The sequence below is a fragment of the Equus przewalskii genome, chromosome 13 (assembly GCF_037783145.1).
Source record: "Equus przewalskii isolate Varuska chromosome 13, EquPr2, whole genome shotgun sequence".
In the NCBI taxonomy this organism is placed as follows: Eukaryota; Metazoa; Chordata; class Mammalia; order Perissodactyla; family Equidae; genus Equus; species Equus przewalskii.
The window spans coordinates 4308257-4325299 of record NC_091843.1 but is presented as its reverse complement, the minus strand read 5'-3'; the positions used below and the strand labels follow the sequence as shown (position 1 = coordinate 4325299).

The following is a 17043-nucleotide window of genomic DNA, read 5'->3' as shown; positions in this document are numbered from 1 at the left end:
TCTCCTACACCCATCAAGCTGCTTCTTACTGTTAGCTCTTTGTTCATGCTGATCTGTCTGGAAGGACTCCCCTTTCACCCTCTCCAGCCTTTTCATCTCATTTTTCCTCATTCTTTACACTACACCTCAGTTATCACCAATGCTGGAAGCTTTTCCCGGGACAAGCTCCTCTTGGCCCTTACCCCAGCTAAGTGCAGCCCGTCCATTGATCCCAGTCTTGGATTTCCTTGTACCACTGCATTGACAACAGCCTATTAAAATCATGTTTATGTGCTTGTCTTCCCCCACTGTACTACGGGCCCCCAGAAAAAGTTTCTCATTCACCTTCGTAGCCCCAGGGCCAGTTCTAGACCTGACCTGGAATTAGATATCAGTAAATTTTTATTAAATTGAAGAACCCTCCCATAACCTCAATAGTCCATGGCTTTTGAAACTGAGAGGAAATAAGCAACCTCTTCCTGCCTTCCTGGTGCATGTGGCTTCAACAGCCTTTCCACTCTGGGTTTACACATTCTCCCAACTTCCCACTGGTACTACCTGCCTTCCCCTCACTCCAATTCCCATCTGCTAAGTTAACTTAGGGCCAAAGATGGTCTGCCTCACAGATAAGAACGAGCCCATCCAAACTTAAAATTCCCATTGAGTTTTGTGCCTCAAGTGGGAGGTAGGAGGTAGTATAGTGTAGTACAGACAGCATCAGCTTTGGTGTCAGACGTGAGTTCAAATCCCATCCCATTTACCAGCTATATAATCTTAAGCAAATTTCGTCACTTCTCTGAGCCGGTTTCCCATGTATAAAACATGGAGACTAATTTCTCCATAGAATTTGCCTTAGCTGGGTTTCCCCAGAAACAGACCTAATTTGAGCGCAAAATAGTTTATCTGGGAAGCAACCCAGGCCCGGGCTAGGATTAGGGCAATACCTCTGAGGTGCCTAGCTACAAACGTAAAGAGGCACTCTCAGGTTCACACAAGTGCCAACCCTGCCTTTACCTGAACCCAAGAGTGAAGGCCCCTCACCCTAGTCCCAGCCCTGACCCAGGAAGCACTGACGGGGACCTGGTTGTGCAGTAGGAAGAGAAGGAAACCAACAGAATGTACATAATTAAGTTGCTGCTGGGAGCTACTGAGGCTCAATCCCACAAGTGAACTCTGAGAGACAGGTAGAATGCACCTACCTAAGAGGTTGAGGAGGCTGGGGGTTTTTGTTTGTTTTTTGGTGAGGAAGACTGGCCCTGAGCTAACAGCTGTGCCAATCTTCCTTTTGTTTTTTTTAAAGATTGGCACCTAGGCTAACAACTGTTGCCAATCTTTTTTTTTTTTTCTGATTTCCCACCCTCCACCCCCCCCCACCCCCCCGCCATACATAGTTGTATATCTTATTTGCAGGTCCTTCTAGTTGTGGGATGTAGGATGCCGCCTCAACGTGGCCTGACCCGCAGTGCCACACCCACACCCAGGATCCGAACCCTGGGGCACCGCAGTGGAGCGGGCGAACTTAACCACTTGGCCACGGAGCCGGCCCCCTCCTCTATTTTTTGTATGTGGGATGCAGCCACAGTATAGCTTTACTAGTGGCACAGAGGTCCATGCTTGGGATCCAAACCCGTAAACACCAGGCCACCAAAGTGAAGTGCTCGAACTTAACCACTATGCCACTGGGCTGGCCCTGAGGCTGGGGTTTTATCCTCCAACTTCCATCTTTCACTGGCTGAATGCTGCCTCGGGGGCTCTAACTCCCTGGCACTCCCAGCATGTGCCACACACAAGCCTAGAGAAGTGTTAAGGCAGACTTGCAGGTTCTTGCAATAGGACCCTGTGGGTACGTAATAGAAGAGTGAATGCCCAGGGAAAATGGGCAAGGCACAGCCTCTGCTAGTGGGCTGTTCTAAGGATGAAATGAAATACCAGGACCACAATGCTTAACAGAGAGAAGTCTACTTCTCTTTCCCAACTTACAGCAATAGCTTATGAAGTTCATACAGCTTCCCAACTCTCTGAGTTGACAACACCAGCAGAACAGCAGCTTCCCATGTCAGAACATGCAAAAAACCCCAGGGGACCTAGGCAAGCTCCAAATGCCCAGGACCCCAGCTTGCCATGGAAGGTTGACGGTTGATGGAGCTCAGGTAGTCGAGGGTTCACTCCTCTAAGAACTGTCTCCACTTGCACCTGCACCCCACCTCTCTGGCTTTTCCACCTCTCACTGTAACATTACCTATGACGTACAAAACTAGCAGCACATTCATAACAACTGCTGACACTTACTCATCATCTACATGATAAGATACTGTGCCTTTATACACATTATCCTACTTCTTAGAATCCTGTGTGTATGATTTTTCCCATTTTATGGACAAGGAAACTAGGTCTCAGAGAGATTAACTTGTATCAGAAGTGGGTTCAGACTCAGGTTGACGTGACATTCTTTCCGCTTTTTCTCTCCACGGTCTCACTAATGCCCCTCCCACACAACCACTGGCATGGGGAGAACAGACAAGCAACTTACCAAAACCCCGGGGGTGGGGGATGGGCACTGGGGAGATGGCTGTTTCCCCGACATCCCATTAGCTAATAAGCCTGGGTCCTCAGCCTGCTGATCCACACTCTCCTCCAACAACGTGCCACTGCTCCATGTTCTAGGCAGACTGCTCAATTTCAAGCTAAATAATTTACTTTCTAGAATCAGCCCTTTCCTTTTTCTTACTTTCAGGCAGAGAGAGAAACAAACTATCCCATTTATAGAGCTCTACTCCAGTAAACTGCCATTTAATGAGAGAGAAGGCTGGAGGGATTTAAGCTTATGGGATATAACTGATAAACTACTTTTCATTACAAGGTAAACAAGAAAAGAATCAATACTAGAGTCAAAATATAGCATTTTCTTTAGGACTGAAGACACGTGGCACTGCGGTCTCACCGCCATGGACAAAAAGTGGTTTCATTTCTTCCTCTGAGCCTTTGTTTCCTCATCTGAAAATTGGAGAGGATAATACCTACCTCAAACGGTTGCTGTGAGAATTAAACACAGCTACATACATTGCCTGAACCATAGCAGTTGCTCAAAAAATAGTAGCTATTATTTATGTGATGTTGGCTGCAATGTCAGTGCCATCCAACACCAAGACATGGAAGGAAAAGACAGTGAGCCTGCCATCCTGCCTTCTTCTAACTCAAAGCGCTTGTGGGCAAAGGCACCTACACAGTAAACAGTGCCTTAAAGGCCTGTGCTGTGCCTTCCATCCTAGCTATCTCTGACCTCCCCAATCTAACACACACTTCATTTTCATTTTAAAACAAAGGAAAAGGTAACTTTGGACTTGATAAATCAGAAGTTAGGAGAGTGTGATAACGTTATCCTCATTATCCTGTCCCAGGACCCTTTCCTGGTCAGCAGCTACCTTTCACAGTCTTTCATTCCATCTTCAAATCAGCTTGGGCCAAAGCTAGCTTTTTTGTTTTGTTTTCGTGTTTTGGTGAAGATGATTGGCTCTGAGCTAACATCTGTTGCCAATCTTTCTCTTTTTGCTTGAGGAAGATTGTTGCTGAGCTAACATCTGTGGCAATCTTCTTCTGTTTTGTATGTGGGATGCTGCCACAGCATGGCTTCATGAGTAGTGTAGGTCCATGCCCAGGATCCAAACTGGCGAACCCTGGGCCTCCAAAGCGGAGCACACTAACTTAACCATTATGCCACCAGGCCAGCCCCAAAGCTAGCTTTCTTAACATTCTTGTTTGGTTATCTCTGTCAGTTAGTTGCTTCTGCCATCTGACCTCCTCTCATCTTTGGAGTCTGCCCATGCACTGAGGACAGTCACAGCTCTGTTCTGCATTGAAATCTCCTGGGCAATGTGGTCAAGAATGTGCACTCTTCTACTTACTAAGGTACTGAAACATAAACTATTTCCTGTTGCTGCTATGACCTTTGACAGTAAGAGAACCAATTTCGGTTTTAACAGATGAATACGCCTGGCACCCCCACTGGTTAATCTAGGAAGAAAAAGTAATTGCAAAGGAACTAGTAACAAAGTGTTTATGTACACACTACTGAGAAGAAGGGCAGGACATACCCCTCAAAGGTCCTATGCTGTGGCTGAGAATTCTTTTTTTTTTTTTAAGATTTTATTTTTCCTTTTTCTCCCCAAAGTTGCATAGTTGTGTACATAGTTGTGTATTTTTAGTTGTGAGTCCTTCTAGTTGTGGCATATGGGACGCTGCCTCAGCATGACTGATGAGCAGTGCCCTGTCCATGCCCAGGATTCGAACTGGTGAAACCCTGGGCTGCTGAAGCGGAGTGTGTGAACTTAACCACTCGGCCATGGGGACAGCCCCTGGCTGAGAATACTTAACTGGGTGAAGCAGCAAGATGAAGTGACAGGTCATTGAATGGTAGGGATAGCAGAATAAGAAGTAGGATTCCAGAATGGTGTCAGAAAAGGTCAAGGGAGCAACCACACTGTGTTTGGAAGTGTACACTACACATTCAGTAAATATAGGCAGTATGTCAAAGACCAGTAATGGAATTCATTTGGAAACATGTAATTTATGACTCTGAGAACTAGCTCCGCAATTAAAATATCTCCACCCCTAACCCCGTAACACAGAGTGAAAAAAAGGAAAATCTCCATCTTGTTGAAATAAAATTTCATACAAACATAGATAAATATATTTAAATTTTCTTTTAACTATAAGCGAATTCAAACAGACTGGTATAAAACAGAATACTATACACAGTTGTCTGTATAGCTCATAGAAAACATAAAAACCAGAATGCTGAGTAGGTGCTGGTGGTGAAAATCGCAGGGCCAAAACTTACTCAACAGTGAACTGGAGGCCATTAAGGCTTAATGAACATGGCCTATCCCTACTGCTAATGGATCTGTCAACCTGTGAACTCTAGAAATTCAAGATTTTCTCCTTCTTCCTCTGCCTGCTTTGGTCCGTGTCCGGCTAACTGGTCGGACAGTAAGTTGCTTTTTGAAGTCTACTAAACAATCTGTGGCTTCTGAAATGGAAACAAAAGACTTGATGGGAGACTCATTTAAGTCAAGATGTGCAAGGGAACTCTGCATCTCTCTGCTGCAGCCTGCCTCTTCCATCCCTGGTGAGGGCAACCTAGAGAGAAGGGGGAAAAATTCAGAATTCAATATACACCTACTAATAGGCATTAAGTATGTGTCACACATTGTACCAGGGGCTTTTACACATATTATTAGTTTATATAATCTTTATAAAAATCCAACCAGAGAAGTACTATCATTCCCTCTTCACAGATGAGGACACTGGGTAAATCATATACCCAAAGCCAAACAGTTAGGCAGTGAGATAATAAGGATTCAGACCCAAATTCTCAAGTTGCTTGAAATCTAAGTCATAAAACCAAGGTTGAGGTGGGATAAAGAGGTGGGGGGGAGTAAGACACAACTTTGTTCTGCTTGTGTTAACACCATGAGTGTACTGAGCTAGCCAATCAATTCTTAGACCAGATATATGAGGGTCACAGAGCTATACAGAGAGGTCACAGTTCCAGAGTGAATTCTACTTTGACAGTTTGAATATCATACTATACACAGAACCCAGGACCAGGTCTGTACTTTTCTAGAACTGCTAACAGCCACATTTCAATGCACACCCCAATTCACCTGAAGGCTCCTATTTCTGAAGACTTAGTCTTTATCTCTGCATCTGTGACAGGAGAGAAAAGGCAACAAATGCTGTTAGTAGTGTTGTAGTCATACTACTTCTCACTGATCATGTGCTTCCTGTGTTCTAGGCACTGCTTTTCATCAGGCTTATCCAGGTAGCTCAGATTCCCAACCCCCAGACCAATGGAATGTGAGCATTAGCATCCAACAGGCTCAGGTGCAGAAGTACTAGGATGAACACTTTTGAATGAACCACCGCTGAGTAAATCTACTTCAAATCTGGACTTGAGGAATAAGGGTTTGCCAAGGGAAATGTGCTACCTGCAGATTCACAACCTGCTGATCTAGAGGCAGCAGGCTGTGGGACTCGGAGAAGCAGCCTTTTTATAGTGATCAGAAGGCAAAACAGATTTACTTGGTGGGAATGCACTATTAGAACTAGATGGCAAGCAAATCTCACCAGGCTTAAGCCAAAGATCCTCTTCCATCTGCATCCAGGGAATGTTAACAACAGCCACTAATAACAACAACAGTAATAATAGCAGCTAACATTTATCAAGAGCCTATTTATGTTGGGAACATGTCAGGAGCTTTACTAGCTATAATCCGTGCAATCTATGAAGTTAGTATTACTAACTCTATGCAATGCTCTTAACCAACCACTCTACTACTCCCTAAATACTAGGCACAAAGAGACAGAGTCATTTCCCATAATCCCTGAGGAGCACAGGTCGGGACACTAAGCTAAAGGTAACATATGAACCATACAAAAAACATTAGGAGGAGATAGTAACGTCTGCATGTCTAGTTTTCCATGCTTGCTCCTTCAGAAGGTACTTGGGGCTTGTGTCATTCCCTTATGATTTAAAAATGCTTTTTTTTCCCAGTTCAACAGGCAGTCCTGAAAGTTTAGGCTTTACAAAGCCAGAAATGAAACATACGATGAACAAGACAGGGTATCTCCCCATCTTCCTTAGAAATGACCTAGAATGAATCTCAAAGGCTGACTGACAAGGTCAAATATGCACCCACATAACTCCAACCAATAATTAAGGAGTCGGCAGTGGCTATTTTTCCTGGAAGGCCTTAGGGAGAAGCTGGTCCTGGGGTCCTCACCTGCAGTCTTGTGCTCGGTTTGTTCCAAGAGACTAAGGAGTCGGCCTTCTCTGCAACCTTTTTCCTGTAACAGAAGAAAATACATGAAAGGGTTACCTCATGACAGAGTGTCTGAAATACAACCTCTTTAGCCCAGATCAACCTGTTTCCAGGAGAAAAGAGGTGTGGGGGCACAGCTTTAAAAAAAGTCTTTTGCTTTCTAATAAATGAGGGTACACAAGTAAATAACCAAACTGTGATGAATGGAACACATCTTTATGCCAAGAGTATTACTCAAGAATGGATACCAGAGTCAAGGCAAATTATTCCACCAAGATCCTATTAGAGAAGAGTAGCCTTTGACCTCTGATAGATTTGGAGCGATTTAAAACAGAAAATAACAGTTTCAAGGTAGCTTCTAGAGGCAGTGATGCAAGAAGAATAAAATGGCTCTATGGTATAAGTACTTACCTATAAGGCCCAACTCAAAATCACCACCTCAGAATCACCCCACTCACACAGGGGTCCCTTTCTTCTGTCATGACAGATAATGGCTTCTCCATCTTAGTGTGCAGTGATTGCTGTGTGAGTAAGCCTAGAATATGGAGCTGCTGTTGTATCTTTGATCTCTAAGCCACAGATCTTCCTGATCTCTAACCAAAAAGCCCAGAAAACACATTCATCTTCCCAGTCAGGGCCAGAGTCCACGGCTTCCTAAGGCCAGGCACATGAAGCATTCAACAGAGTTGATCTCGAATATGTTCCTGGCAGTTGAGGTATGATTGGATACCCTCTCTGGAAAGCAATCTGGCAGTATGTTTCAAGAGATTTTAAAATGTTTATGTCCACTGCCCTAAGAGTTCCACTTCAAGAAATCTATTGTAAGAAAATAATCAGTGGTGCAAAGACTGATTAATATTTTAAATACAGTCTTATAATACAAAAAAATTGGAAAGAACCTGAATGTCCAATAATATGAGAATGGCTAAGTGACTATCTGTGTGATACAAATATTAAGAATAATTAAAAAAAAATAGTTTAGGGACCAGCCCTGTGGCCGAGTGGTTAAGTTCGTGCGCTCCGCTGAGGCAGCCCAAGATTTCACTGGTTCGGATCCTGGGTGCAGACATGGCACCGCTCACCAAGCCATGCTGGGGCAGCATCCCACATGCCACAACTGGAAAGACCCACAACTAAGAATATACAACTATGCACCAGGGAGCTTTGGGGAGAAAAAGGAAAAAAATTAAAATCTTAAAAAAAAAAAAAAAGTTTAGGGGCCGGCCCGGTGGCTGATTGGTTGGGTTCACGTGCTCCAATTTGGCAGCCCAGGGTTTCACTGGTTCAGATCCTGGGCGCGGACATGGCACGGCTCATTAGGCCATGTTGAGGCGGCGTCCCACATGCCCCAACTAGCAGGATCCACAACTAAAAAAGTATACAACTATATACTGGGGGGTTTTGGGGAGAAAAAGCAGAAAACAAAAAAAAAGATTTGCAACAGTTGTTAGTTCATGTGCCAATCTTTAAAAAAAAAAAGTTTAAAAACAAACCCAGGAAGGTATTGATGCTAGTGTTAAGTGTATATACACAAATACATCTATACACAATACACATATATATGAAGATATATGTGGTGTCACACATATGGTGTCAACTACATTAAAAATGTATAGAAAAAAAGACCAGAGAAAAATAAGCCAAAATTACAAGTTCTCTCTTCTTTTTGGTGAGGAAGAATGGTCCTGAGCTAACATCCATTATCAGTCTTCTTTTTGCTTGAGGAAGATTGTCTCTGAGCTAACATCTGTGCCAATCTTCCTTTATTTTGTATGTGGGATGCCACCACAGTATGGCTTGATGAGCTGTGTGTAGGTCTGTGCCTGGGATCCAAACCTGTGAACCCCAGGCAGCTGAAGGACAGTGTGTGTACTGAACTACTGCACCACTGGGCCGGCCCCTAAAAGTTATCTTTGAGTAGCGAAATTATGGGTGATAATTTGTTGATTCGTCATACTTTTGTTTGAATGTCCGTACACTACAATGAGCATATACTACTTTTTAATTAAACGAGAAAATAATTTTAAAAAGCATAAATCTTATTTCAAGATAAACAGAAGACAAGGAGTAGGGGGGAGAGGGGAACCCCAGAATAGAACTGTGGAGGGTTAGGTAGCCTTTCCTAAAGCACTCCACACATACCTTTGGGTTCCTCCGCTGCTGCTGCTGCTTCCCCTCCACAGTTGAGCATACTCTCCCACTCTCTTCAGGCCCATCTCCTTGGTCACCCCTTGCAAGCTGGAGACAGGACTCTACGTGACACTGGTACTCTCTCAGTGGGATCAGGGATTTACAGAGGTAACACTTCTCATTCCTAGCCAATCAGAAGAAAGGGAGAAAAGGCAGTTTTCAGATTGGCTTTTGCCTCTGGGCTCCTGGATAAGTCTCAAATTGTGTTTTTACGTCTCAAAGTTATTCTTTGAAGGAGACATGTCAACCAAAGCAGATTCGCTCAGCAGGATCTCCAATAAAACGAACCCAATGCCAATCAAAAGGATTGAGTGATTAACGGTTTTCCCCGGCTGTTTCTCTGTACCCTGCTGTTGCAGCAGTGGGATGGTAATGAAATCAGCCCTTCTAACTATCTCAAACAATGCTGATTGCTCTTCAGACATAAAATATTCTGTCAAACTCTTCTGAAATTAAGTGTAATAATTTTTTCAAAAGGAAGTTAAAATTTAGACAGAAAAGGGAGCACCAAGAGCATTAGATCAAGATGACATTTTTACCAGGGTGGGTGAACTTGTGTGATTAGTAAATCAAGTCTGTCTATGTACTGACTTCCTTAATTCTACAACATGCAACATCAACTAGGAAGTTACCAAAGCCATGCGGCTCTGCCAGAGGCTTTTGCATAACTTCATATACACAATTATTATTATCTTTTTATAACAGTAGAGTTTGTGGCAAGAGAGGAAATCATGTTCTTGATGTAAGGTTTACTGGACATCAGTGAAAACAGAATCACTGGGGACAAAGGAAGAAAATAAACATTTATTAAGTATTTTCTCTGTGGTGAGAACTAGTGCAAGGCCCTTGCACCAACTGTGAGAAATACAATTTCTCAATTAATTCTTTGGCCCTATTAGGAAGGTACTATTCTCCCCAAGGTCCTAAAGCTAATAATTGTTAGAACCCAGGTCTGCCTGACTCATAAGATCATTTTAGTTTTAAGAAGCTAAAGAAAACTTTCCAAAGCTTGCTAATATCTTAGACTTCTCTCTCTGGCCATTACTATCCAGTGACTATAGCAAGAGAGATTTGCATTAGCTCTAAGGAAAAATTTGTCTGGAGGTCTTTAAAATAGGAGAAATAGTCTCTCAAGTACTTAATCATCTGGGAGAAGGCAAGTACAAGTCTGCTTTATGAGAAAAGTTAGACCAGTGTACCTTTCAAGGTTTATTAATTAATGCAAAAAGCATTTAATAATCCCCTAGTACATGAGAGGGAGCAGCAGTGTGGAAGAAGTGTAAGTTTTTGAGTCAGGCTGACTCTGCCAGTTCATCTTGGCCACGTGATCTTAACCATTTACTTATAATTCTCTTCAGTTTCTTTATCTATTTTTTAAAAAAGAAAGGATAACTACCTTACCAGCTATTGTGAGAGTTACAAAGTAAATAAAGCACCTAGCACAGTGGCTGGTACCTAACATTAGGTGCTCAAGAAACAGCTATTGCTGTCTCAGATACATTTTATTAGATCCTGGAAATACAAACACAAATGAAGGCAAGTATCTGCCTTCAAATAACCCACAGCCTACCCAGGGAGACAGAAATGTCAAAAAAGAAAAACAATTACTGCAATACAGTATGATGAATACAGTCCTAGAGGAATGTCTGCATGACAGTAGGATTCCCAAAGGAGCAAGTGATCAGCTCTGCTCAACTCGACTAGGAAAAGCAGCCCTGAAATTTAGAGTCTGAGATCTGTGTTTCAAAGATAAATGTTTCTGCCTAATGACTAATTGTTCTCATGTATTGTTGGTAATGTCTTTACTTTTGAGAGGCAGCACTTACACCTCACCCGCCCCTTAGAATGCACTCTCCTAGTCAAGCTGCAACTCGCAACGCAAGGAAGTCTTCTATATTGCTCAACCTTGTGCAACTCAACTTCTGTACCATTGCATCACAAAATAGCTCTCTGTTCCCTAAAAGCACCAAACACCAATATGCAAAGTCAAGAAAAACAGAAAGCTAAGAGCAATGTGAGAATGGAGTGGATGGCAGGATTTTTTTTTAGAGTAATGAAAAGGGATACAGAGGCCACCTACACTGCATGAACTGGGAATAAGAAAAAGGCATCCAAGCTGCGAAGTGATTGGCAGGCCAAAGAAACCCTGGGTAAAAGAGGACTTGGTCTCTTTATCCAGTCCAAGCAATGGTATTTCATGTGAAAGGAGAGCTCTGTGAACACTGTACCTACTTACTTGTCAATGTCTAGGAAAGTCTGGGCGGCTGTCCCACTCTTGCTCTTACTCTTGCTCTTGGCCTCTCTTTGTCTCCGTGTCAGCACTTTTGAGAAAAAAAGAAGAAAAACTGCTAGTTAGCAGTAGAACTGAATACATAAAAGACAAAATTTTTAGGAAGAAGCAAAGTTTAAAATCCTAGTCCACTGGGAAAAGTGCATAGTCTGGGAAACCTCTGTCTTTCTAGGATAGAGAATAACACTGTAATGTATAGACTGAAACTGCTAGCCACAAGATACTCCATACTTGCTAATGAGATATATAGATTCCTTATTTGCCATGAGACCTAAACATCTAGCCCACACCAAGAAAGGTTTTTGTGTACTACCTCAACTTACAGCACTTGAGGGACGGATTTATACTTTCCCAACCGAAATTCTGTCTGGTGTGACACACACTCCAATGAGATGCTCTATGAAATGCAGTAATGATGGCCACATCTGAGTGCTCACATTAGCTCCAATCTTTACAAAATTCCAGAAAGTGCTCCATTTACAGTGAGGAAAGTGGAGTTCAGAACCGTTAACACAACCAGACTTTTCCACTACACTAGGACTACCTCCCCATTCTAGTGGGTATAGACAGCTTTAGCCCAGGTGGCATACAAATACTTTGTCTCACACCATAAGGCATCTGTCGATGAAATCGTAGTCTCTTAAAGGATCTTGGAGGTTATTTAATCAACTGCTTTCCAGTCTTTAATCCATGCAGTAACAAGAAAAACAGTGACCATCTCATTTCAAATCTTGCCTTCTTCCCTCTTGACACTTGAAATCCCATGACAGAGAATTTAGGAAGGTTATTGGTTCACAAAATAATTTAGGTTGTGAAGTATTTATCTAGCCCAGGAGGAAACTTTTTCTGTAAAAGGGCAGATCATAAATATTTTAGGCTTGGCAGGCCATATGGTCTCTGTCACAACTCTGCAACTCTGCAATGTAGTAGGAAGACAGACACAGATAACATATACATAATGGTGTGGTGTGTTCCAATAAAACTTTATTTACAAAAACAGATGTCTGGCTGGATTTGGCCCCCAGCTGGCCATCATTTGCCTATCCCTCCAGTCCGACCACCTACTCATAAAAATACTTCCTATAAGCATCCCTGACGAGCAATCATACAGTGTCGACTATATCCATTCACTGAGAGGCATTCCCTTCCTCCTAGGGAAACCCATTATACTGCTACACAATAATCTGGCCCAATGTGCATTGGGGGCTGTATGAATAAGTTTACCCCCTTTTACCACAAATCAGCTCTTTGAACACTTAACAAGCTGCATTACAATCTTGGATTTACTCTGTTGTCTGCTCCACTAAAATGTAACATCCTTCAAAGCAGGGACTATATCTAGTCATTAAGCCAATCTCTAATAAGACTTGGATTGCAGGGGCCGGCCCCATGGCCGAGTGGTTAAGTTCACGTGCTCCGCTTCGGTGGCCCAGCGTTTCGCCAGTTTGGATCCTGGGTGCGGAGATGGCACTGCTCATCAGGCCATGCTGAGGCAGCATTCCACATGCCACAACTGGAAGGACACACAACTAAAAATATACAACTGTGTACTGGGGGGCTTTGGGGAGAAAAAGGAAAAATAAAATCTGTTAAAAAAAAAAAAAAAAGACTTGCATTGCAGAAACTTTTGAGTGCCTAGGTTAGCTCTAATCCTTATAAGGATCCTCTGATTGGTGTTATTATTCTGTTCTATTTTAAAGGTATGGAAACAAACTCAGAGGAATTGACTCTGCCAAGCTATCACACTGGTAAGTAGCAGAACCCAGGACAGAATCTATATCTCTCTGACTCCTATACCCATGTTGTACCTTCCTAGTTAACTTCCTCTACGAATACACCCCAATTTGTCAGTGTCTCTTTTTATATGTGGCGCCACAAAATAGACGTAGTACTCAGCAAGCAGTCTGACCAGTAAAGGAATACAAGAACTACAAACTACCTCATCTAAAGACACATTCTACTAATTTAGACAAGGCTGTGTTTGCTGTATTGACAATCTTGGTAGACTATTGGCTTAAAATGAGCTTAAAGGCAATTAAGATCCATCCCCTACCCTCCCAAATCCTTCAAATAAAACGTTATTAAGACAGGTCTCCTAAATCTATACTTGGATAACTAAGTTGTTGGGTATTTCCACCCCCTCAAACACAGGACTTTGTATTTGTCCCTGTTCTTTTCAACTGAACATTCCAGTCTGTTGAGATCATCTGCAGTCTCGATTCTGTAATTGATGTTACTAGCTCTCTTTTCTAGCTTTGTGTCATCTGCATAAATGACAAGCATGCTTTCTACATCTTCATCCAAGTCACCGGGGAAAAATGAGTGTAAAGGATACGGCCAAGGACAGAAAACTGGGGCATGTTACCAGAGAAACCTATCTTCTTCTTCCTGGTCCAAGTTTCCTTGAAATACTTAATCAAGCAAATACTTATTGAGAATCTTCAATGTGCACGTAATTTGGGGAGATATATGAATGAGACAGGGTCCTTGCTCTTAAGGAACTTACAATTTACTAAAGGAGACAGCACATACACTCAAATAACTACAACATAAGGTGTAAAGAGATAAGCATAATGAAACAAGATCATACACAAAGCAATTATTAGTACTGTTTGTCTCTGAGGAAGTTGATAGGGACACCTGAGGACTGTAATAGGAGGGAGGTATATTTTTCACTACATACTTTTCTGTACTGTTGAATTAAAAATTAAAAGGGAAAAACAAGAGATTGGATTAAAGAAAGGTCTTAGATCCAAATTAGACTAGACAATCTATTTCTAAGGTTCCTTCCAACCCAGAGATTTTATAAGTGAAAATAAAGTACTGCAGAAGAAAAACATCCTAGACACAGTTGTATAACCATCATCAAATCCACCTCCTATTCTATCAGCCAGCCTACATTTCTCCATCTTATGTACAAGGACTTTACGAGAGATTTTATCAAGTGTCTTGCCGGAATCAATTCTTAAAAGGCTGGCACCTCACAGATTGCAGCAACTTTAAAGGGTTGTTTTCTCTTTCTCTCTCTCTCTCTATTTGTCTCCCATCTTGACTACCAAGTATTTTTCCAAAATAAACACTTGGAAACCACTCCACAGACAGGGCTGGAAAAAGATTTAATTGTTTCTACCTCTTTATATATACCACTACTACACTTAGCACAATGTTATTTGTTTATATGTCAGTTTCCTTTCTACACCATGCAACTTCCTAAATTCAGAGGTTCGGGGTTTTGCTTTCTTTTGATCTCTTCAGCATCCTCAGCAAAGTCTAGCTCAGATTAGATGCTAACAAATATTTGCAATTAAATCATAGCAACAGATTCAAGAGAAAAAAAGATCTCTTGTTTTATGAGGATGTACTCTGTGCCAGGGACTTTATAAACATAATCTCTAATCCTTACAACCACCCTGCAAGGCATACATCATTATCTGTATTTTATAGATGATGAAATATTAAACCTGATCAACATCCCAAAGCTAAAATAACAACAAGAACAACAAAGAAACATGGCACCAGGAATGCAATACAAGTCTGACTTTAAAGAGGCATTTGTTGTTTTACAAGAGCAGGCTGCCTCTCCTGGGTAATAACAGGGTAAAGGATGGAGAGAGAAAAAGTGGTAAGTGGTAAGTGAGTGGGCAGGTAGAAAAGAATCTGAGGGAAGAGACTTGGCAGATGGCTGAGAACTACATGCTAATTCTATTATTAAATGTTCTGATCAGAGTGGACTGGACTGGGGCTTGCAGCTATGTTTTTCCTTTGAAACCTACTGCCCCTACAAAGGAGCACAAAGGTTTAAGCTGCTCCAAAGGAGACTCCTACTCTGGTTTATGAGGGCTGAGACAGCCATTTCAACTAGCTGTAGGCAGTGAATTCAGTATAAAACTTAAATCCAAAACCCTAGCTGCTGGTGACAGCAGCCCAAAGACTTCAAAAGGGAACAATGGAATCTGAGGGCAATTACCAGGAAAAGAACTACCAGAGCAATGTAAGCAAAACAGAAAGGAGGGATTATCACTGAGAGCACCACCTAAAAACCACGACCATCATCTCAGGCCTTTATATACCACTAGATGGAAAATGTCCTAAGGAGCTGCACTTGGGACTTGGCTTGGCGCTGTTAAGATACAAGGAAGCAGCAATGTCTACCATAATAAAGTACACCAACTTTTGAGTTGGACAAAACAAGTGTCCAAGTTGGGACTCTACTAGCTGTGTCGCCTTAGACAAGTTACCTAACCTGAGTATCAGCTGACTTACCTACAAAATGAGATGAAAACAGCATCTATCCTCACGGGTTTTGGTAAGGATCATGAATCAGACAATCCAAATAAATTGCAAGAACATCCAGCCCACAGAAAGCACTCAACAAACATTAGTTGTTATTTTTATATAATTCTCATTATTATTCTTCTAGACTTATTTCTTAGTCTTATCCAAAGATTCAAGCCCATCCTTAGAACCAGCACCTACCAGCCTGTCTATGGGTTAGGTCTCAGTCTTAAGTGGTATCCATACTAATCTGTACAAACACAACGAACAAGTAAATACCCAAAGCATTATAGAACAATTACTGATACTACGTAAACACTGGCACATTTGTTTTACAAAATCCAAAGAAGACAAGTAATCAAAAATAAAAGCAGGGGGCCAGCCCCATGGTGTGGTGGTTAAGTTCACCAGAGTTCACAGGTTCAGATCCTGGGCACGGACCTAGCACTGCTCATCAAGCTATGCTGTGGTGGCATCCAACATAAAATAGAGGAAGACTGGCAAAAGATATTAGGTCAGTGATAATGTTCCTCACAAAAAATAAAAAAATAAAAATAAGGGCCAGCCTGGTGGCTAAGGTTCATGTGCTCTGCTTCAGCAGCCTGAAGTTGGCAGGTTCAGATCCCGGGTGCGGACCTATATATCACTTATCAAGCCATGCTGTGGTGGCATCCCACATATAACATAGAGAAAGATTGGCAACAGACGTTGGCTCAGGGACAGCCTTCCTCACCAGAAAAAAAAATACAGCCTAGAACTGCAAACAATGAAGATAATGGCTCCTTGAGTAGAGTGGAAATTATATACAGGGAGAAGACAGATTTGGCAGAATGACAGTGGTTATTAGTCTCCTCACTTTGTCTCTCTCAACCTCAAAACCACCTCAGCAGAAAATAATGGGAGTCCACAGAGCTGTGTATGTTCCTGCTAAGACCACCCCTCCTTCAGCCTAGCACTTCCTTAGTGGGATGTAAGAAGCACCAGCAAAGTTCCACCTGCATGTTGCCTGCCTCAATGCTGCCAGCCTCCTCTAAGAGACCAGTCTCAACAAAAAGGCTACCATTAGAACCCCTTATCTACCGTTCTCTGAGACATGTGGCTCTTTAAATTTAAATCTTAATTAGAATTAAACAAGGGCCGGCCCCGTGGCCGAGAGGTTAAGTTCGTGTGCTCTGCTTCAGTGGCCCAGGGTTTCACAGGTTCAAATCCCGGGCACTGACATGGCACCACTCGTCAAGCCATGCTGAGGCGGCATCCCACATGCCACAGCTAGAAGGACCCGCAACTAAAAATACACAACTATGTACTGAGGGACTTTGGGAGATAAAGGAAAATTAAAATCTCTTAAAAAAAACAAAAAGAATTAAACAGAATTTAAAATTCAGCCTCTCAGTCCCAGGAGCCACACTTCAAGTACTCAGTAGCCACATATGACTACTGGCTACCATTTGACCCCACAGACAACAGAACATTTCTGTCACTGCAGAC

The 17043-nt window shown here is 42.3% G+C and overlaps 1 protein-coding gene across 9 annotated transcripts in view; it reads right to left on the bottom strand.

The window, feature by feature from the left end:
- Positions 1-4643: 4643 nt before the first annotated feature.
- Positions 4644-17043, bottom strand: part of UIMC1 (ubiquitin interaction motif containing 1) — a 141784-nt gene continuing 129384 nt past the window's right edge. For 5 of the 9 annotated variants that reach the window (XM_070570278.1, XM_070570280.1, XM_070570281.1 and 2 more), the window contains 6 exons: positions 11227-11311; positions 8943-9114; positions 6762-6825; positions 6106-6162; positions 5643-5685; positions 4644-5115 (listed from right to left, as the gene is read on the bottom strand). In XM_070570278.1, the coding sequence (XP_070426379.1) occupies positions 4905-5115; positions 5643-5685; positions 6106-6162; positions 6762-6825; positions 8943-9114; positions 11227-11311 (632 nt within the window). In that variant the 3' untranslated portion in view covers positions 4644-4904. The remainder of the gene's footprint in view (positions 5116-5642; positions 5686-6105; positions 6163-6761; positions 6826-8942; positions 9115-11226; positions 11312-17043) is intronic. The other 4 variants (XM_070570279.1, XM_070570284.1, XM_070570285.1 and 1 more) reach the window with 1 other exon arrangement.